Consider the following 22,092-nt stretch of genomic DNA (forward strand, 5'->3'; position numbering starts at 1 on the left):
GCCCTCCAAGGTCATTTACCTGGCCCCTGTCCTAAACTTTAGACTTAGGGTTGACCTAAGTCTACCTGGTCTTTGGAGGTCTCTTTGCTTACTTATGGCCTTATGAGATCATCTAGATGGTCTTTGAAGGTCTCTTTGCTTAGCTACGGCCTTATGAAACCATCTAGATGGCCTTTGAGGGTCCCTTTCCTTACCTATGGTTTTATGAGATTGTCTAGATGACCTTTGGGAACCCCTTTCCTTACCTATGGTCTTATGAAACCATCTAGATGGTCTTTGAGGGTCCCTTTCCTTATTTATGGTCTTCTGATGGCCTTATGAGATCATCTAGATGGTCTTTGGAGGTCTCTTTGCTTTCCTATGGTCTTATGAGATCATCTAGATGGCTTCTGGAGGTCACTTTCCTTACCTATGGTCCTATGAGACTGTCTAGATGGCCTTTGAGGGTCCCTTTCCTTATCTATGGTCTTCTGATAGCCTTATGAGACCATCTAGATCAGGGGTCCTCAAACCTTTAAAGCAGAGGGCCGATTCACAATCCTTCAGACTGTTGAGGGGCCGAATTATCATTTGAAAAAAAAAATTCAACAAATTCCTATGCACACTGCAAATGTCTTATTTGTAATGCAAAACAACAACAACAATGAAAGAACAATGCAATATTTAAAAATTAAAACAATTTTAACCAACATAAGCCTATCAGGATTTCAATGGGAAGTGTGGGCCTGCTTCTAGCCAATGAGATAGTCAAGTTAATTAGGATTGTTGTTGTTGTTGTGTGCCTTCAAGTCATATCAGACTTTGGGCGAGCCTAAGTCAAAAAGTATTTATTTATTCATTTACTACATTTATTTACTACATTTATATCCCACCCTTCTCACCCCGAAGGAGACTCGGAGCAGTTGTATGTACATACAATATATTATATTACTAGCATAGCACAACATTAGCATTATATATCATCATATTGAACTATACCACTATACTGTAATATTATATGTAATATATAACATATAATTAATATTATTATATGGTATTATTAATATTATATTGTATAACATGATAATATTATTATCAATATTATATGTATATAGAATATATGATATTATTAAAACTGATAGTAAAATATTGTATTATAAAACTGAGGGCAGGGGCCATGTAAATGACCTTGGAGGGCCGCATCCGGCCCCCGGGCCTTAGTTTGGGGACCCCTGATCTAGATGGTCTTTGGAGGTCTCTTTGCTTACCTATGGTCTTATGAGATTGTCTAGATCAGGGTTCACCAAACTAAGGCCCATGGGCCGGATGTCACCATCCAAGGTCATCAACCTGGCCCCTGTCCTAAACTTTAGACTAAGGGTTGGCCTAAGTCTGAGATGACTTGAAGGCATTCAACAACAACAATCCTAATTTTGGACTATTTATCATAGTCCAGCCCCCAAACAGTCTGAGGGACCATGAACCGGCCCTCCACTTGAAAAGTTTGAGGACCCCTGGATTAGATGAAAAAAGGAGGACGTTATGAACGAATCTCTTTGGCAGGGAGATGGAGTGACAGCACACACACACACCCTGAACCGAACACAAGCCTCCAAGATGCCGAAGATGGGGAAAGCCTATGTTCAATTGTCTGTCTTGTCTGTCTATAAACAACATTGAATGTTTGCCGCATGTGTGTGTTCTGTAATCCGCCCTGAGTCCCCTTCAGGGTGAGAAGGATGGAGTATAAATGCTGCAAATAAATAAATAAATCTGCAAATGAGCCATGGCTCTGCTTGTGCAATAACCCACGACAGACTTGGGTTTCAAAACGTGGGTGCCTAAACAACACCCGGCTGTCTCAAAAAACGAAAATCTCAAGCAAATGGCAAAAAAAAAAATCTTTTAAATAAACATTGAAACTGATATCAACAAATCAAACCCAAAAATTATGAAATGCATAATTTTTCATAATTATATGGGCCTAATGAGCGAGTGTGCCCTTTTGTCTGACATTAATTCTTGTATGAATTTTCTCTGGAATGCTGCTTGATCACACCCAAATCCCCTTCTGTTAATTCCCATAATCCCCTCCCAATAAACTGGGAGATGTGGAGGGAATCAGAGTTTACGTCAGAGTTCGCCAGGTCTGTTTCCTGTTCCCATTGATGAAACCGGGGCTATTTGTGTGAAAATCCATCACCCAAGACAGTCTCACCCTTCCTAGAGCTAGGAAGCAATATTCAAATAATTAGTTTAAAGTCCCATTGTGTTCACAGCTCATCAAACTCATTAGGAGCTCATTTCCCACTGCCACACCATACTGGTTTCTGATCATGTCCTTCTTGCAGATAGTTTATTGAATATCCCACCACCAAGAAAAGCCAACCAGTGGTGACGTCCTAGAGAGTCCTGAGCCACTCAGATCATGGATCCTAGCTGGACCGTATTTGGACCAATTAGGAGCTGGTGAGGGTTTCTTGAATAGCTAGAAATAAAATTAAAATGCTCTGTGTTTGCAATTGCAGTATGTCAGTACTTTTTGAGAACTTTCTCTGCTGGCATCCTCTTTGGCCACTGAGTAAATGGTAATAGTAATAACAGTAACAACAGAAATAGTGGGTGGCGATTGTTGCAAAGAATCTTTGAATTTAAAAACACTTCCAAATAAAAAATAAATCAATCAGCCTTACATTCTTAGCATTCTGTAGAATGGAAAAAGAAGTCCTTGAAATAAAGTTTCTAAAGTGGAATTTCGTTTGTAAGGTACAGCGACGTGTACAGGAATGTATAACCTTGTGTACATAAAAGCTCTGCTGAGAGACTATGACAAACCATTGCATAATTGATGCATCAATACATTAGCATCAAAGTAGGTGTGAATATTTGTATGTAATGAACACTTTTTTTTCTTTAACTGGTTCATACCAGGCAAAAGTCTTTATCTCTATTTGATATTAGTCAGAAAGAAATGTCTTATCAGAGTCTTTAGAGCATCTTTGCCTCTATAAATCTCAGTGCTTCCAGACTCGTCTCCTATTTATCAAACAGAAACGTAAAATCACATCACTATCACTATAAGAGCAACAACAAATATAGTGAGTGGTGGTGATGACAATAACAACAAATATAGCAAGTGGCTTATCTGGCATCTATGAATCCCCACGGATATTGGTTAACTGAGTATCTGCTGTAGTTAAGCCTATTTTAATAGTAACTGCCAAGCAACCAGAAACTTGTTTCAAACTTAAGCACTTTTTTCCCTAAAATTAAAAAAAAAATGTCCTGCCTGTTTTGGTTTTTGGATGCTTTTCCAGATTTTGGAACACTTGCATTTGCTTATGTGTCCATAATGATATATCTTACACATGGGGTCCAAATCCAAATCCAGGGTGGTCCATGCTTTAGTTACCTCTAGACTGGACTATTGCAATGCACTCTACGTGGGGCTGCCTTTGAAGACGGCTCGGAAATTACAACTAGTACAGCGTTCGGCAGCCAGGCTTCTAACCGGAGCAAATTACAGGGCGCGTTCAACGCCTCTGTTTAAGGAGCTCCACTGGCTGCCATTTACTTTCCGGGCCCAATTCAAGGTGCAGGTTATCACCTACAAAGCCCTAAACGGTTTGGGACCCACCTACCTTAGAGACCGCATCTCCCTCTATGAACCCACACGTTCTCTTCGCTCGTCGGGGGAGGCCCTTCTCTCGCTCCCACCACCCTCGCAGTCGCGGTTGGTGGGGACGAGAGAGAGGGCCTTCTCCATCGTGGCCCCCTGGCTTTGGAACTCGCTCCCTAGAGAGATCAGGCAGGCCCCTACCCTCCTCTCCTTCCGGAAGAGCTTAAAAACCTGGCTGTTCCAAAAGGCCTTCGATGTTTAGTTGTTGCTGGATTGATCTATCTGTCCATTCCATAATAGTCCCATTGTTGTTGTCTTGCCATTTTATACAGCACTTTATTGTCCATTCAACTTGAGATTTCCTTTCTCATTTCGTAACACTATACATTCGCCTGGGTTCTACGAATTAGTCTCCTGTTTTTAACACTGTATCCTGCTTGTTGATTTTAATAATTGTTTTTATTGATGTTGATGTTTTTTACTGGGATAATTGTTTTGTTGCTTTGTTACTGTTATTTGTTTGTTTTATCGGGCCTGGCCCCATGTAAGCCGCCCCGAGTCCCTTCGGGGAGATGGGGCGGGGTATAAAAATAAAGTTATTATTATTATTATTATTATTATTATTATTATTATTATTATTATTATTATATACACCGTGTATATACACATAACCTGACTGTGTATTTGTATACACAATATTGTAAATACTTTGGGGCATGAAGCAATGTTTGTGTGCATTGAACAATCAAATAGCCAACGTGATACTGCCTCAGCCACTATGTGGACAATTTTGGATCTGGAAGTGTTTTGGATTTGGGAATTCTACATAAGGGATGCTGAATCGTTGAACTAAGACTTTGGAGAACAAGGATCAAATCTTCACTTGATGGTGCATCTATTATATACTATCAGAATTCTATAGTTTGACACCACTTTAATTGTCATAATTCAGTGATATGGAATCCTGGGAGTTGTAGTTTTGCAAGGACTTGAGACTTCTTTGCCAAATACCACTGGTGCTCACCAAACTACAACTCCCAGGATTACCTAACATTGAGCCATGGCAGTGAAAGTGGTTTCAAACTGCATTATAAGGATAGTGTAGATGCCCCCTGAGTTACCTTTGGCAGGTCATGCTCTCTCATCCTCAACCAAGAAAACGCTGTGTTAGATTCATCCTAAGGCCTCCATATATCAATGAATGACCTGGAAGACACACAACAACAACAACTACAATGAGGAATGAGAGGAGGGGATAGGGTTGCTTTAGGGTCACCATAAATCAGAAACGACATGAAGGCACACAATGACAACAAGAAAATCCAAAAACAACATTTCCATTCTCTGGCTCATTCTGATGTTGTAAATACGTGCCTGAAAGAGAGAAACCAGTTTGGCATGAGGTCAAAGGGGGATCAAAATGCAAAGAATGTGAAACCGAGGAGCCACTGGAGGGTCCCGAAACCTGCATCAGGTGAGCCTGTGTTCCCAGCCATCTCTGCTTCTTGCCATAAGGAAGAAAAAAAATTTTTTTGGTGGGCTTGCTTATCAGTAAGATATGCTAAACCATAAATACCATATCTCTTTAAGTTAATTAAGATGAGCTGAATAGCAATGAGAACCTTAAATACCCTATTCTTTGATTCCCATATAAACATCTCTAAACACTGGTTGCATCTTTGAATCATAGGTGCCCCCCCCCCCGTGTGTGTGTGTGTATATATATATATATATATATATATACACACACAAATACGCACACATACAATATTTTTTCCATTGGTAGTACTGAAATTAGTGTGCATCTTACAATGAATGGAGTCTCAGTATCAAAGAAATACAATAATAGTTAAAATATGATCCACTATGATCAGCTCAATCCAACTAGCTTTGCACATTTAGTATGCATCTATACTGCAGTTTTAATGTAGTTTGATGTCTCTTTAACAGGCCTGGCTCGATGCTATGGAATCATGGGAGTTGTAGTTTGGCACCAAACGTTTTTGGCAGAGAAAGTCAAAGACCTTGTGTACAAACTTACAGATTTTTCTACTGCGCTAGTGAGTATAGGTTTAGGTAAAGGTTTTCCCCTGATATTAAGTCTAGTCGAGTCTGACTCTGGAAGGTGGTGCTCATCTCCATTTCTAAGCCGAAGAGCCGGCGATGTCCATAGACACCTCCTAGGTCATGTGGCCAGCATGACTGCATGGAGCACCATTACCTTCCCGCCGGAGTGGTACCTATTGATTTACTCACATTTGCATGTTTTCAAACAACTAGGTTGGCAGAAGCTGGGGCTAACACAGGGAGCTCACCCTGCTCCTCGGATTTGAACTGCTGACCTTTCAGTCAGCAAGTTCAGCAGCTCAGTGGTTTAACCTGCTGCGTCACCGAGGGATCTAGTGAATATAGTAAGAACTTCAAATTTTGACAAACTGTTGTTTTCTGACTTAAGAGTGACCCTAGAAGTTTTTCTTGGCTGGATTTCTTCATGAGGGGTCTGCCATTGCTTTCCTCTGGGGCTGGGACAGTGTCTTAAGGTTTCCATGGCTGAGGACGGATTCAAACCCTGGTCTCCAAAAATCCAAATGCATTACTCAAACCACTACACCTCACTGCCTCAAAAACTGGACTAGTAAAAAATATTTAAGCAATTCATCTTATCTTCTGAGTATGATCTTGCAAGAGAAAATTGACTTTGAGGGTCTAATTTGTGATTTTGCCATGAAAACGGGGCCAGGGGATTAAAGCTTTAAAGTGAATTAGCCTGAAGTTTGGAGCTACTTTGGCTGTCTGGAATAACAATGAAAAAGAATCCAAAACATTGACAGGATAATCCTTTTATTCACAGCCCAAAGGCCTTTGAACTCACCAGCTGGATGGTGTTATAACACAAAACCAGCATTATTCAGAACTATAGGATGGGAAGAAACTTTGTTTCTCTTTCTGCCACCAAAAACAATGCATAAATTCTGACCATGCAACCAGAATAGCCCTCACCAAAGTACTTACCAATGATACTACAGGTATGCACAAATAACGTTACTCAACAATATACTGCTAACCATTCATTGCTCTGGCAGACTTCAATGACAGTCATGCTTGGTGTTGGTCCAGGGGTATTTAAATGGCATCTACACTATGAAGGCTTTTTGATACCACTTTAACTGACATGGCACACACTATGGTATCATGGGAGTTATAGTTTTACAAGGTTTTTAGTCCTCTCAGTGTGTTGCCGAACTACAACTCCTGGGATTCCGTACCATTGAGCCATGACAGTGAAAGTGGTGCCAAACTGTACTAATTTTATAGTGTAGATAGGTGCACCCCTAAACCATAGATACTCCTTGGAGTACTGGGATGTGAAAAGCAGAGGAAGTTTTGGCCTGCAGGCATCAGATGAGAAACATACTTGCCCAAGTTTTTACTACATTGTTACTTAGTTTTACCCAAAGTTCTCAAATGGTTGATCATAACTCAATTTGTTATGCCGCCCTGAGTCCCCTGTTGGGTGAGAAGGGCGGGATATAAATATTGTAATAAATAAATAAATAAATTGTCCCAGTTTAGTAGGACGGCCTCAATTTCTTCCCATGTTTACAGTAGCTTTAAAACTCTTTGAACTGTTTCAGTTGCTTTTAAACTAAGGCCCCTTCTATACTGCCCTATATCCCAGGATCTGATCCCAGATTATCTGCTTTAAACTGGATTATATGAGTATCCATGGCCAGATAATCTGGGATAAACAGGGATCAGAATCTGTGGAAGGGGCCTAATTGATTTCCCCTCTCCTCCCACTTTTTCTCTTATACTGAGCTTATTTCAATTGCTGCAGTTTCATGGTGTGCCTACACTATAGAATTAATGCAGTTTGACACCACTTTAACTCCCATGGCTCAGTGCTATGGGATCTTGGGAGTTTTAGCTTGGCGAGTCACCAGCACCTTTTGGCAGAGAAGGACGCAGACCTTGTAAAACTGCAACTCCTACAATTCCATAACATTGAGCCATGGCAGTGAAAATGGTATCAGACTGCATTAATTCTATAATGTTGACGTATCCTTAGAGGGGGGAGGGGGAAAGGAATGGAGTTTTTCCATTCCCAGTTGGTTCAGACAAAAGCAAACTTTTCCCACCACTCTTAGTTTATGTGTTCTTTCTCATTGATACTTTCTTCCATCCCAATCACATTCTGATGTTACTTAACCAAATGTGTCCCAGTTTTCACCTGGAGGAAATAAAGTTTCTTCTTTATTTATTTGGGGAACACACAAGATCAATCATATAAACAGGCACAGAGCAGTTCAGATCTTCAGAACAACCCACACTTGGGTTCAGCGTAGAAAGCAAAATAAATACTAGCCATTCCTTACAATGCTAATGTCTCACAGCAGGGCAGAAATCCACCCAGACTAGCTTATCTCAAATTACAGAGTTTCAGTTCACCAGTCATAAAATAGGGCATCAAAGCTGCCTTTTGATCCCTAGGTTGTAAAAAGGAGCTTGCTACCTTGTTTACATGGATCAGCCTTTCAGAAATTCCAGGAACCTGGTCCTTTGCTAGTTTCTTCAGTTTAAGATTCCTATCATCCTGCCAAACAACCTCACAACTCATGTAAAAACTATAGTTTACGTCAAATTTTACAACCACATCAAGAAGCATGATTTAACTTATGATGAGGTGCATGGGTAGAAATTTAAGATCGTATTCATGAAAAATCTAGGTGCTTATTGTACTTTCTTTATTGTGTCAGGAGCGACTTGAGAAACTGCAAGTCACTTCTGGTGTGAGAGAATTAGCCATCTGCAAGGATGTTGCCTAGGGGACGCCCGGATGTTTTGATGTTTTGCCATCCTGTGGGAGGTTTCTTTCATTTCCCCACATGGGAAGCTAGAGCTGACAGATGGGAGCTCACTGCCAACCCCTTGGGTCAGCAGTCCTCCTCCTATTGTACTGAAATGATAACACACCTCTAGGGTGAATCTACATGCTAGAAGTGATATAGCACTTTTTGGCAGAGAAGGTTAAAGACCTTGTAAAACTGCAGTTCCCATGATTTTATAGCATTGAGCCATGACACCACTTTAGCTGCCATGGATCTATGCTATAAAATAATGGGAACTGCAGTTTTACAAGGTCTTTAACCTTCCTGGTACCTCACCAAACATAATATATGACATGGAAGTTAATGAAAGATCCTACTCTGCTTCTGGAGCAATGGTAGCCTACAACTCCTAGGATCCTTTACCTAACCTGGCTTTAGCTGCTGCTTCTGTAATCCGTGTGTACCTTCAAGTTGCCTCTTCATCTATGGTGACCCCCCTGGATTTCATAAGGGTTTCTGGGATGAGGAACACTCAGAAGTGATTTGCCAGTGGCTTCCTCCACATCCTCCAACATTTTACAGATGAAAACTGGAACATGTGCAGCCATCTAACCAACATCAGATAGTGGTCAAAATAGCAAAGTTATTAATGAGGAAGAACATGAAGGTAGGAGAGGCTGCAGTCGTTTGCTTTTGTCTAAGTCTACTGGGAAGGGCAAAATTTGGCCTCCTCCTCTTCTGTCCCTCTGACTGGGTTGAATTCGAAATACTTTTAATTCAGTTCGCAGCAAGTAAACAAAGAGTGAAGGGGAAGAAAGAGAGAAACTGGGACATTTGGGACGACAGAGGATCAACTGGGACTATCCATACCAGGGTCCTCAAACTTTTAAAGCAGAGGGCCAGTCCACAATCCTTCAGACTGTGGAGGGGCCGAATTATCATTTGGGGGGGAAAAACGAACAAATTCCTATGCACACTGCACATGTCTTATTTGTGGTGCAAAACAACAACAACAATGAAAGAACAATACAATACAATATTTAAAAATGAAAACAATTGTAACCAACATAAACCTATCAGGATTTCAATGGGAACTGTGGGCCTGCTTCTGGCCAATGAGATAGTCAAGTTAATTAGGATTGTTGTTGTTGTGTGCCTTCAAGTCATTTCAGACTTTGGGCAAGCCTAAGTCTAAAATTATTTATTTATTCATTTACTACATTTATTTATTATATTTATATCCCGCCCTTCTCACCCCGAAGGGAACTCAGAGCAGCTGTATGTACATACAATATATTATATTATTAGCATAGCAAAATATTAGCATTATATATTACTATATTGAACTATACCACTATACTGTAATATTATATGTAATATATATCATATAATTAATATTATTATATGATATTATATCGTATAACATAATATTATTATCAATATTATATGTATATACAATATATTATATTATTTAAAATGATATAAATATTATATTATAAAACTGAGGGCGGGGGCCAGGTACATGACCTTGGAGGGCCGCATCCGGCCCCCGGGCCTTAGTTTGGGGACCCCTGATCCATACCAAATCAGAATACAGTAGAGTCTCACTTATCCAACATAAACGGGCCGGCAGAATGTTGGATAAGCGAATATGTTGGATAATAAGGAGAGATTAAGAAAAAGCCTATTAAACATCAAATTAGGTTATGATTTTACAAATTAAGCACCAAAACATCATGTTATACAACAAATTTGACAGAAAAAGCAGTTCAATACGCAGTAATGTTATGTTGTAATTACTGTATTTAGGAATTTAGCACCAAAATATCACGATATTTTGAAAACATTGACTACAAAAATGCGTTGGATAATCCAGAACGTTGGATAAGTGAGACTCTACTGTAGTTGTAAGGTATAGTTATTCATTTATTTATTTATTTACAGCATTTATTCTCACCCCGAAGGGGACTCAGGGTGGATCACATTACACATATAGGCAAACATTCAATGCCTTTTAACATAGAACAAAGACAAGACAAACATAGGCTCCGAGCGGGCCTCGAACTCATGACCTCCTGGTCAGAGTGATTCATTGCAGCTGGTAGTAGCTGGCTTGCTCTCCAGCCTGCGCCACAGCCCGGAGCTATATGTCTAGCAACCTAGCTGTATGTCTAGCTGTATGTCTAGCAACCTAGGAAGCATCTACACTGAAGAATTAATGCAGTTTGACACCAATTTAACTGCCATGGCTCAGGAGTTGTAGTTCTAAAACATTAAGAGAGCCAAGTGACTCCTATTCTGTTTTCGATTCCTAGATCAGGGGTGCATAAAACACATCTCTCCAGAACTTTGTTGGACTGTAATTCCCAGAACCCTTGCCTCGTGGTCATATTGTCTGGGGCTTCTGGGAACTGAAGTCAAACAGGATTTGTGGATCCAATTGCCAGGCAGTAATCCAAAGGTAACATCTGGACCAGGGACTAATTTGTATTATAACGCTATGGTTTCACTTCAGCTGCTATGGTTACATGCGATGAGATCCTAGGGTTAGCAATTGGTGAGGCACTGAGACTGGATCTACATGGCCTGATATCACAGGATCTGGTTCCATATTATCTTCTTATCCCAGATTATCTGGCAGTGTAGATTGATCTAATCCACTTCAAAGTAGATATTATATTTCTGGTATCAGATCCTGGGATATATATAATAATATCAATCCAGCTAGAGTCTCCCTGGCAGAGAATGCTAAAATGCTCCTCCCTAAACAGCACTCTGTGGGGACAAAAGTCCCATGTGAATGGCACAATGCCCTTTGGCCGATATCAGGAGTAATGAGCATTATATCGGATGGTACTCTCCTGGTACACTACACTTCCTACTTGCTGGAGAGAAAGGTGTGTTCCTGAACAAGAGGCACTGCTTGCTGATCACGTCAGGGTGAGGAAAATCCCTTTTATTAATTAGATCCAAAAACTCAAGAAAGTTGGACCATGAGTCCCGATGACCAAACTCTGTGCCTGAGAAGCCAGCAAGAAACCCCAGGTTTTGATAGTTCCGTAATGGAAACCTATTTTTGCCAGTTACCATCTTCAGTGGCAGCCAGGTCTGTGCAAATTTCAGGGCATTCTGCCTACCATATTGGGTGGGACTCATGCAACTCCCCAACTTAGTTGGATTTCACTTCCCAGCATACGTCACCACTGGCTATTGGGAAAACTGAAAGTCTCAACTTTGCTTGGATCAAAATAAGAGATTCTGGGTAGATCTACATTGTAGAATTAATGCACCACCTTCATAGCCACCTCTATGTGCTATGGAATCACGGGAATTGTAGTCTGCAACATCTTTAGCCTCCACTGCCAAACTACAACTTTAATGTGTTGTCAAAGGCTTTCATGGCTGGAATCACTGGGTTGCTGTGAGATTTCCAGACTGTATGGCCATGTTCCAGAAGCATTATCTTTTGAAGTTTTGCCTACATCTATGGCAGGCATCCTCACCTCCCCTCTCAACAAAGGATTCACCCAGACGGGAAGCAGCCAGACTTTGAAGCTGAAAGGCAATCCAATGCTAATCAAGGTGGCCAATCGCAACAATCACACTTGCCTCAAACAGACAAGAGTTCTTTTTCCCACCCTGGACATTCCACAGATATATAAACCCCATTTGCCTAGTTTCCAACAAATCTCACAATTATTTTTTTATTTGCCCTCTTTATACTTTGCCTTTCTCTACCCCAAAGGGGACTCAAGGTGGCTTACATATGGCAATTATTCAATGCCTTAAAAACACATATAAAACGTAAGCTGAAAATATTTGCAAATTAAAAATTAATAGATACCTTATTAGCGTTTTAAAACATTACATTCAGTTAAAATCATGCCATCCAAAACCTCTGAGGATGCCTGCCATAGATGTGGGTGAAACGTTGGGAAAGAATGCTTCTGGAACATGGCCATACAGCCCGGAATACTCACAGCAACCCTACAACTTTAATGATTCCAAAGGATTTAGCCATGGCAGTTAAAGTATGCCAAACTGCATTCATTCTACAGTCGAGATGCATCCTCATTGGCTAAAGGCTGATTGGAGTCGTAGTCCTACCATAACTGGAAGATCATAAACCCGTGGAGTTCACGGCATGCGAGTGTGGAGAAGAGCAAACCACAGACCACCTAATACAATGCAGTCTGAGCCCTGCCACATGCACAATGGAGGACCTTCTCATAGCAATACCAGAGGCTCTCCAAGTGGCCACCTACTGATCAAAGGACATTTAGTATAATGCTAAGTTTCTTTGGAACCCCTGGTGGTGCAGCGTGTTAAAGCGCTGAGCTGCTGAACTTGCAGACCAAAAGGTTGCAGGTTCGAATCTGGAGAATGGAGTGAGTGCCAGCTGTTAGCTCTAGCTTCTGCCAACCTAGCAGTTCAAAAACATGCAAATGTGAGTAGATCAATAGGTACAGCTTTGGCAAGAAGGTAACAGCGCTCCATGCAATCATGCCAGCCACATGACCTCGGAGGTATCTGTGGACAACGCTGGCTCTTCAGCTTAGAAATGGAGATGAGCACCAACCCCCAGAGTCAGACACGACTGGACTCCATGTCAGGGGAAAACTTTTACCTACCAAGTTTTTAAAACTTTGTTTGTGTTTTCAAATACATTACAACTTGTACCCTCAGTTCGCTTCTGACACGATAAATAAATAAAGCCCTACTTAGCTTCCCAATCATACTAGGTCTTCCAAATGTGAATAGACTCATCTCCCTGCATTCCTGACTATGGTCTCTAGGGCTGATAGGAGTTGCAGTCTAAGTACTGGTGAAGGACTAGCTGTTCTGCAACCTGTGTTGTAGACATTGCTGGGGAATGAGTATTTTGCTTTAATTACTGGCAGGAGCTCCAAATTGGTTTGACTGGCGGCTGGGGAGGAGAGGTGTGGCTGGGAAAGTTGATAAGTATACCTTAGCTTTTCTCTTGCCTTACATTCCAACAACCCTGGGCAAGGCAGGAACTTTGTGGAGAAAAAACAAAAAGACACCTCCTAAGACTTAGGAGAGTGTGGAAAATATCTTCTCCATGGACCTAGCCAAGGAATCCCTGCAGGCTGGGCAGGGCACATAACACAATTGCCTGTACTTTCTTTCCAAAAGGAGAAGGTCAAAAAAGCAAGCAAGCGAAGAAAAAAAGAAGACCACTACTCCAGGCTCAATGCAGCCCATCCTGTCATCATGGGAGACTAGAATTCAAAGATCCAGCATCCTTCCGACCCTCCTTTTGGTTTTGTCCCATTGGGCCAAGGATGCATGGCTCCCAAGGCTTTTCTTGATGACCTCCCTGAATTTTTCACGCTTTTTAGGTCTCCTGGGACCATGTGGCTTTGGGTTCTGCTTCCTGTGCTACTGGCCGCAGGCGGGATCATCGGCTTCTGGGTCGTGTGAGTCGTGATGGGACCTGGATGCTTGGGGATGAATAGGGGAGGAATGGTGGTGAGTTGGGGAGACGTGGTTATGGCCTGAGGCTGGCTGAGTTGGGGATACACCTGCTCAGATCTGGTTCGTGGATGCTGGTAGAGAAGAGTGCAGGCACAGAGAGAGCTCATGTTTTGCTCTTCTCAAGGTCTTGCAATCAATCCCTGATGCTTCCCAGGTGAGGGAATAACCAACACAGGGATAATTCTAAAAACTCCATCTGATGTAAAGTAGCAATTTATTTCATTTTTCACCATATGTTTCATTTGTTATTGGTATGTGTCTTCAAGTCATTTCTGGACCTGTCAGAGTTTTCTTGGCAGAATTTTGTTTATTCTTGCAGTCTTCTAAGACAAAGAGAATAACCCAGTGTGTTCCTATAACCAGCCCAGGCATGGTCAAACTTGGGCCCTCCAGAAACACATTCTGTGGCTCAGCTTAGTATTGAGCTTGTAGGAGTGTAACAGTATTACGTCAAGCTATTAGAAATAACTTATTGTTTAATCAAGTTCTATTACGTTTTAATGTGTGTTAGTTTTAGGATAGTGATTAGTGTCTATTTTCTCTTTTTTTTGGTTTTTTATTGTTGATATGGTCACTGGACTAATCAATTAACAGATCTATCCACCAATGCATCTATTAATTACAGCATTTCTCAACCTGGGGGGTTGGGACCCCTGGGAAGGTTGTGATGGGGTGTCAGAGGGATCGCCAAAGACCATCAGAAAACATAGTATTTTCTGTTGGTCATGGGGTTCTGTGTGGGAAGTCTGGCCCAATTTTATCGTTGGTGGGATTCAGAATGCTCTTTGATTGTAGATGAACTATAAATCCCAGCAACTACAACTCCCAAATGTCTAGGTTTATTTTCTCCAAACTCCACCAGTGTTCACATCTGGGCATATTGAGTATTCGTGCCATGTTTGGTCCAGATCTAACATTGTTTGAGTCCACAGTGCTTTCTGGATGTAGATGAACTACAACTCCAAAACTCAAGGTCAATGCCCACTATACCCTTCCAGTATTTTCTGTTGGTCATGGCAGTTCTGTGTGGGAAGTTTGGCCCAATTCTATCATTGGTGGGGTTCAGAATGCTCTTTGATTGTAGATGAACTATATAAATCCCTGCAATTACAACTCCCAAATGACAAAATCAATCCCCTCCAGCCTCACCGGTATTCAAATTTGGATGTATCAGGTATTTGTGCCAAATTTGGTCCAGTGAATGAAAATCCTGCATATCAGAGATATACATTACGATTCATAACAGTAGCAAAATTACAGTTATGAAGTAGCAATGAAAATAATTTTATGGTTGGGGACCGCTACCACATGAGAAACTGTATCAAGGGGTCGCGGCATTAGGAAGGTTGAGATTCACTGATCTATTAGGAACAATGAACATTGGCTTGGCAATCCTAGATGTCTCACACATGGCATTCTTGTTTCCTCAGGTTTGCCATGGCGGTTGCAAATGGCTCTGTAAACATCACAGAAGCATTTCCGTATATCAGGTACACATTGAATGGATTTTTACAAAAAGGCCTGTATTGCATGAATGTGGTTAGATGTGTGTACTTCCACGTACAAACAACTGGAAAAACAAACAAAAACTACTTGACCCCAGGGTTATCTTCCATTCTTTAACATCCTTTGCTTCAGGAAGTCAGCTTGCCTTCTTTAGAATCAGAGCCTTTTTGGTGATTGACCCAATCTTATGAAATAGCCTCTACTTAGAAGATGTGCTTGCAGTATATTTCCTTTTGTATTTTAATATATTTGGTAAAGCAGTCTGTTTCCAAAGACCATTTGATAGTCTGTGGAATGAATGTGGTATCTATTGTAGTGGTGTCTGTAAGGTTTAACTGACCTGTAGGCAGCCTTACAGATGTAGAATTTTAAGAAAAAGACTAAAGGGCTATGAAATACCCCGATTTGTGTCTCCCCAGCACCTGCGGCGCATATCCACCCCAGAGCTGCCTATTTGGTCAAGTCCTTAATCTAGGATCATTTCTAGGTAAGCCTGGTATCTCATATCATACTCCCTTCTGTTACCAAAAGCACTTCCTAAGTTCCTACTGATGAGGGAATTGGCCTGAACTTTTCAGCACATCACTGGAAACAAGATGGTCTCACAAAGCCAGTCTCATAATTCCACCGGAACTGAAAAGTTCAGGCCAAGTGAAACTATGTAAGTTGTTGTAGAATCCTTAAAGAGCAAGAGATAGGTATAGAATCATAGAATTATAGAGCTGGAAAAGACCTTGTGGGCCATCCAGTCCAACCCCCCTTCCAAAAAGCAGGAAAATCGCATTCAAAACACACCCCAACAGATGGCCATTCAGCCTCTGTTTCAAAGCCTCTAAAGAAGGAGCCTCCACCACACTCCGGGGTAGAGAGTTCTCACAATTAGGAAGTTCTTCCTCATGTTCAGGTGGAATCTCCTTTCCTGTAGTTTGAAGCCATTGTTCTGTGTCCTAGTCTCCAAGGCAGCAGAAAACAAGCTTGCTCCCTCCTCCCTGTGATTTCCCCTCACATATTTATACATGGTCCTTATCATGTCTCCTCTCAGCCTTCTCTTCTGCAGGCTAAACATGCCCAGCTGTTTAAGCCACTCCTCATAGGGCTTGTTCTCCAGACCCTTAATCATTTTAGTTGACCTCCTCTGGACACTTTCCAGCTTGTCAACATCTCCCTTCAATTGTGGTGCCAGGAACTGGACACAGTATTCCAGGTGTGATCTGACCAAAGCAGAATAGAGGGGTAGCATGACTTCCCTGGATCTAGACACTATACTTCTATTGATGCCGGCCAAATCTCATTGGCTTTTTTTTGCTGCCGCATCACATTGTTGGCTCATGTTTAACTTTTTGTCCACGACGACGCCAAGATCTTTTTCACATGTGCTGCTGTCGATCCAGGTGTCCCCCATTCTGTATTTTGCATTTCATTTTTTCTGCCTAAGTAGAGTTCTTGCATTTGTCCCTGTTGGACTTCATTTTGTTAGTTTTGGCCCATCTTGTTTTGGATTCTGCTCCTGTCTTCTGGAGTATTGGCTATCCCTCCCAATTTGGTGTCATCTGCAAACCTGATGATCATGCCTTCTAACCCTTCATCTAAGTAATTAAGAAAGATATTGAACAGAACCGGGCCCAGGACGGAACCCTATGGCACTCCTCACTTCTTTCCAGTGAGCCCTATAAGGGGTTTGGAGCCAAGATCCCCACAAAATCTATGGATGCTCAAGTCCTGTTATAGAAAATAGTGTCCATTTTATTAAATGGAAAAAAAAATCAAGCTTTGCCTTTTGGAATATTTTTAAAAATAATTTCAATCTGTGGAAGCAGAAGCTATGGATGGCCAATAGTATAGGACAGTTGTTCTCAATCTGTGGATCCCCAGGTTTTTGGCCTTCAACTCCCAGAAATCCCAGCCAGTTAACCAACTGGTAGGATTTCTGGGAGTTGAAGGCCAAAACATCTGAGGACCTCTGGTATAGGATATGTGTCAGTAGCCCAGTGGTGTCTAAAATAGATGATTAAGCATTAAATGTGCCAAGCTAAGAGATTTCATGGAGTAAAGTCATTATTACATCTCTTCCAGGTGTAGTCATCTGCTTTCTAAAGTACCAACAAGTGCGGGATTATGGCTGTCACTCCCGTTTAAATTTAATTGGGCTTGTTCTAGGCATATTCTGTGCCCTTGGAGCATCCATGGTGGGCAATTTCCAGGTAAGAAGATGCTAATGGACGGACAAGAATTAAGAAATGGGATAGAGATTGTAAAGGGGAACCTTGCTCAAATTACATAGACAGAGCAGGGGCTGACCATTTCCTTTTGTGAGTGCTATTTTAGCATTAGAACTGAAGAGAACAATGGCTTCTTTTACATATTGATCCCACACTTTACTCCAGCTGAAGTGCTGTCTGATCCAAGTAAAGTTGAAAAGATAAATCACCAGAAGAAGAGAGGAAGAAGTGGAGCATGAAGTTGCCCATCAACAGCAAATTCACTGCATTTTTATTTAAATGACAGCCATTGTTTTTTTTAAATCTGCATCTTTACCTATATTTTCTGAAGCTGAGCACATTGTATGGTGCTGCTATTTTAACAGTGATGCATTTCTTCTTTGGGAGCAATATGAGAATAGTCATTTTAGCTGTTCAGTAGGGCTTATAAATCAAATTATTTAAAATTATTTAAATATTATTTCTAGGGAGCCAATGGATTATAGTGATTTGAATGTCAAACTAGGATTCAAATCCCTGCTCAGCCACTGAAATCCATTGAGTGTCTTTGGGCTACATGGTCACATTCAACCTAAGAGAAAAGCCATGGGAAATTTCCATTAAACAAATCTTGATAAGAAAACCTTATGATACGGTTGCAGTAAGTTGGAATTAATATAAAGGCACTTATAACAGCAACTAGCTATCTTTGCAAAAACTGAATGAGGCAGATGATAAGAGAGGCTTTTTCTGTGAATGACTTCTCATAGGGCTATATAGGTTGAAGGTGACTTGACAACAGATGAGAACATCTTTATTCCTACAAATCCAATAACTTGAGCACTGAATGGTGTTGATGGGGAAAATGTTCCAGTGTTATGATGTGTTTGTTTTTCTTTCTCCCTGCTCCCAGCAATCCAACCAGCTAGAAACTCATTTGTTTGGGGCCTTCTTGGCTTTTGTGGTAGGAATCCTTTATTTCTGGATCCAGACTTTTCTAACCAACCGAGTGAAACCAAGGCATGGAGGACAGTGGATTGCGTCTCTCCGGTTCTCCCTCAGCTTTTGTGGCTCAGCCTTCCTCATTGCCAGTATCCTCAATATGGCAGCTATAGAGTGGGAAAAGTGGAGGGAAAGAATGGGCGACTCACTGTTGGCCAAGATTTAGTATTATCTGTGTTATTAACAGGATAGAGCTCAAAGTTAGTGCACTACTCAAAATGGTTCTCCATGGACCAGTGCCAGCTGTAGCAAATGGGCAATATTATGGCACCAGTCCCTGGCACATTGGGAGGGAAAATTGTGACTCCTAAATAGACATAGGACAGTGCTACCCAAAGTAGTCATCTCAAGGATAAAAGCCTTGTGACTTGAAGGTTGGTTGCTGACCTGAAGGCTGCCAGGTTTGAATCCCACCCGGGGAAGAGCGCGGAGGAGCTCCCTCTATCAGCTCCAGCTCCATGCGGGGACATGAGAGAAGCCTCCCACAAGGATGGTAAAACATCAAAACATCCGGGTGTCCCCTGGGCAACGTCCTTTCAGACGGCCAATTCTCTCACTCCAGAAGCAACTCAGGTTGCTCCTGACACGAAAAAAAAGTGTGCAAGTTATCAGTGGTCAACCCATGGAGATTTGAGGAAAGAAAGAAATAGTTGTAGCCAATGGAAAGAAATATGGTACTAGTCTCTAGAGCAGTGGTTCTCAACCTGTGTGTCCCCAGATTTTTTGGCCTTCAACTCCCAGAAATCCTAACAGCTGGTAAACTGGCTGGGATTTCTAGGAGTTGTAGGCCAAAACACCCGGGTGCCCACAGGTTGAGAACCACTGCCCTAGGGAATGAGTGAAAAATCATTGCTGGTTTGACCCTGCAGATAGCCTGAAAAAGCAAGGAACTGAGAAAAAAAAATTCCTAGGGTTTGATGACAAGCAGTTTCACATAATTCAATATTCATGTGATGCATGGGCAATAAAAGGTTTAGGGCAGTGGCTCTCAACCTGTGGGTCCCCAGATGTTTTGGCCTACAACTCCCAGAAAGCCAGTTTACCACTTGTTAGTATTTCTGGGAGTTGAAGGCCAAAAGAATCTGGGGACTCACAGGTTGAGATTCACTGGTGTAGGGGATGGTGTCGAGACTGGTATAATTTGACACCCAGAAAAATATAAAAATGAACATGCCACAGTCAGGCCTCCACATTTGAGAATTTCACTTTTGTGAATTTAATGAATTTGGTCTCTCTAAATCATCCAATGTGACCCTATGGTTAGCTTGGAAGACCTAGAGATTCCTACAGAGAAAGCATTTCTCTAGCATTTGTACTCCTGCATCATGATCCTATAATCACCTTCTTGCAGTTGATTGTAGATTTTCATTGAAGGACCTACAGATTCCTAGAGTGATGTTCTCTGTGTTTTTAAAATATATATATTTGCAGTTTTCCCACTGTTACAGGGATCCTTTGCCCCTAGCTTCACCAAATGTGGGTGGCTGACTATATTATGAATTATTTTATCCATCCTCATATGGCTATGGTACATTTAGGATGAGGAGGCCTACTGGTAGCATATTTCACAAGACCTTCCCTATCCTCCAAAAAACCTTGAGCTATCAACATTGGCCACTTTCTAGCCCCAACCAATTCTGTTTCGGAATTAACATGCATTGTCTGGTCCTTCTCCTTGACTCTAATCCCAGCGGTTTCACTTTTTTATTTGAAACTTGATTCCGAGTCAGCCTACTGTGAGTGGGCCCTAGCCATGGACCTGTTCCTGCTCTTTGGCCTTTTTGCAGTGGACTTCTGGCACATAGGCACCTGCTCGGTCCATGTACACCATCAACGGGCGGACCAGGAATCCCCAGACATCCAGGCATCAACGCAGACTCTATCGCTCTGATAACTCTATGGGAAGAAAGGGCTCTCTGGGAATCTCCCCAACACTGATGGACCTCTGGGTTCCCATTTCTAGTGAAAAAGTCATGCCTCCTTTCCTCTCACTTTTCATGGGCAATACCAGCTGTTTTGAGTGGGAAGGAACAGAAAATGAAGCAGACGGCCTGGCTGTGTCCTTTTGCAACTCTCTCCAACCGGGACTTCTACTATCAGATCATGTTAATTTTGCCAAGGAGCAAAATTACTCCCAACGATCATTGTAAGACTCAACTATGTTCTTCCAATGACCAATGAAGGAACCACTAGCTGCCCTCTGTAAGCCAGTATTTTAAGTGTCAGTTTTATTTTTTGTTGGCGTCAGCAAAGAGGCGTATGTCCCACCCTGAATTCTGTGATTTTGTTCCCGTTGACTCTGCTGTCAGAAACAAATTTGGACAAACAATCCTGGTTACAAAACTCAGCCAATGGGACCAGCCTTGGATTTTTTTAATCTCATAGAGAGGCCTAGTAATTCTTTGGAGTTTATGTGAGAGATGATGGGGTTATTTCATCTAGTACTTGGACTCATCACGTTGTATAGGTGGAGAAGGAATAGGACAAAACCTCTTTTCCACAGCTTGATTGAGTTCAATGGATCTCGGTGCCACAGATATGATCTGGTCAATTTACATTCATTATACCAGTTTACCAAAAGAGCCTAAGACTGGTTGTGTTTTCTTACCTACCTCCCAAAGCATCTACAAACAGAACTGTTATCCATTTGAAGCTGCTGCGTAGAAGCAGTGGTTAAGTTGTGCCATGAAACCCACTCTTGAAGTGAGTGCACAAAGTCCCCCTTTCACTTGTACATCCTCCTTCAGTGTTGCATTCCTTCCGTCCATTTAATGCCTTGGCAGTGTCATGTCAACAAATCCTGTGCGTCCTTCCATTGCTTTAGAAATAGTTCCATAATCTTCCCCATTCTGTATAAAAGATGGAGTGTAATTATCCTATTATAGGGATGGATGCAATATTCAGAACCTCACATTTTTTATGTGTTCAGGGGATTTCCTCAACCTGACTTCTTTCACAAGTGGGGAAAAAATTGGCTCCTCCTGCCAACCTCAGATTTTAACTATTTATCATAATAGGATTTTTCTTGTCCAATCTCATTTGTTTTGTGGGAAGAGCATTAATAAACTGAAAGTTGCAGACTGCTGTCCTGTTCACGGAGGAGCGTATTTGTTGCCCCAAACCAGGACAAATAAGCTAGAGTTAATCATATTGAAATGTGAACACAATCCATACTTACTCTCAGCTGTAAGAGAGAAAGCCTTTTTTTTTTCAAAGAAAGTAGGATAAAAGAGCCAAAATCAGTTGCCAAGTTCTCTGACATGATTTCTAGGGATAAACAAAGGAATTTGGATCTGAAAAGAGAAATAATTCCACAAGGGATCTGACTGGGAGAGATCAAATGGGAATCTTGCGTTCAAGACAGGAAATACATTGGTCTTGATGTCTCCACATTTCATTGGAATAAGATCCAAGACAAAGCACATTTGGAAGATACTAAATTCTTAACAAAAAAAGGTTT

General features: G+C 41.5%; 1 protein-coding gene across 2 annotated transcripts; it reads left to right on the plus strand.

Annotated features, from left to right (window-relative positions):
* Nucleotides 1-13,383: 13,383 nt before the first annotated feature.
* Nucleotides 13,384-21,788, plus strand: tmem150b (transmembrane protein 150B). 2 transcript variants are annotated; one of them, XM_008118485.3, is made up of 6 exons: nt 13,384-13,920; nt 15,357-15,416; nt 15,852-15,919; nt 17,506-17,633; nt 18,544-18,721; nt 20,324-21,788. In XM_008118485.3, exons 2-6 carry the CDS (start codon nt 15,364-15,366, stop codon nt 20,521-20,523), a joined length of 627 nt encoding a protein of 208 aa, XP_008116692.1. In that variant the 5' UTR covers nt 13,384-13,920; nt 15,357-15,363; the 3' UTR covers nt 20,524-21,788. The 2 variants fall into 2 exon arrangements, with proteins under 2 accessions (XP_008116692.1, XP_008116691.1); XM_008118484.3 differs by having other exon boundaries at nt 13,384-13,868.
* The last annotated feature ends 304 nt before the right edge of the window (nt 21,789-22,092 follow it).

This window comes from Anolis carolinensis, chromosome 6, assembly GCF_035594765.1.
Source record: "Anolis carolinensis isolate JA03-04 chromosome 6, rAnoCar3.1.pri, whole genome shotgun sequence".
Lineage (NCBI taxonomy): Eukaryota > Metazoa > Chordata > Lepidosauria > Squamata > Dactyloidae > Anolis > Anolis carolinensis.

Bases quoted from the DNA above. Each gene is read 5' to 3' on its own strand.
- tmem150b (XM_008118484.3), top strand. From the start codon at position 13,738: ATGGCTCCCAAGGCTTTTCTTGATGACCTCCCTGAATTTTTCACGCTT. The intron at 13,869-15,356 runs GTGAGTCGTGAT...TTGTTTCCTCAG, and splicing joins ATCATCGGCTTCTGGGTCGT to GTTTGCCATGGCGGTTGCAA. The intron at 18,722-20,323 runs GTATCCTCAATA...CTCTAATCCCAG, and splicing joins CTCAGCCTTCCTCATTGCCA to CGGTTTCACTTTTTTATTTG.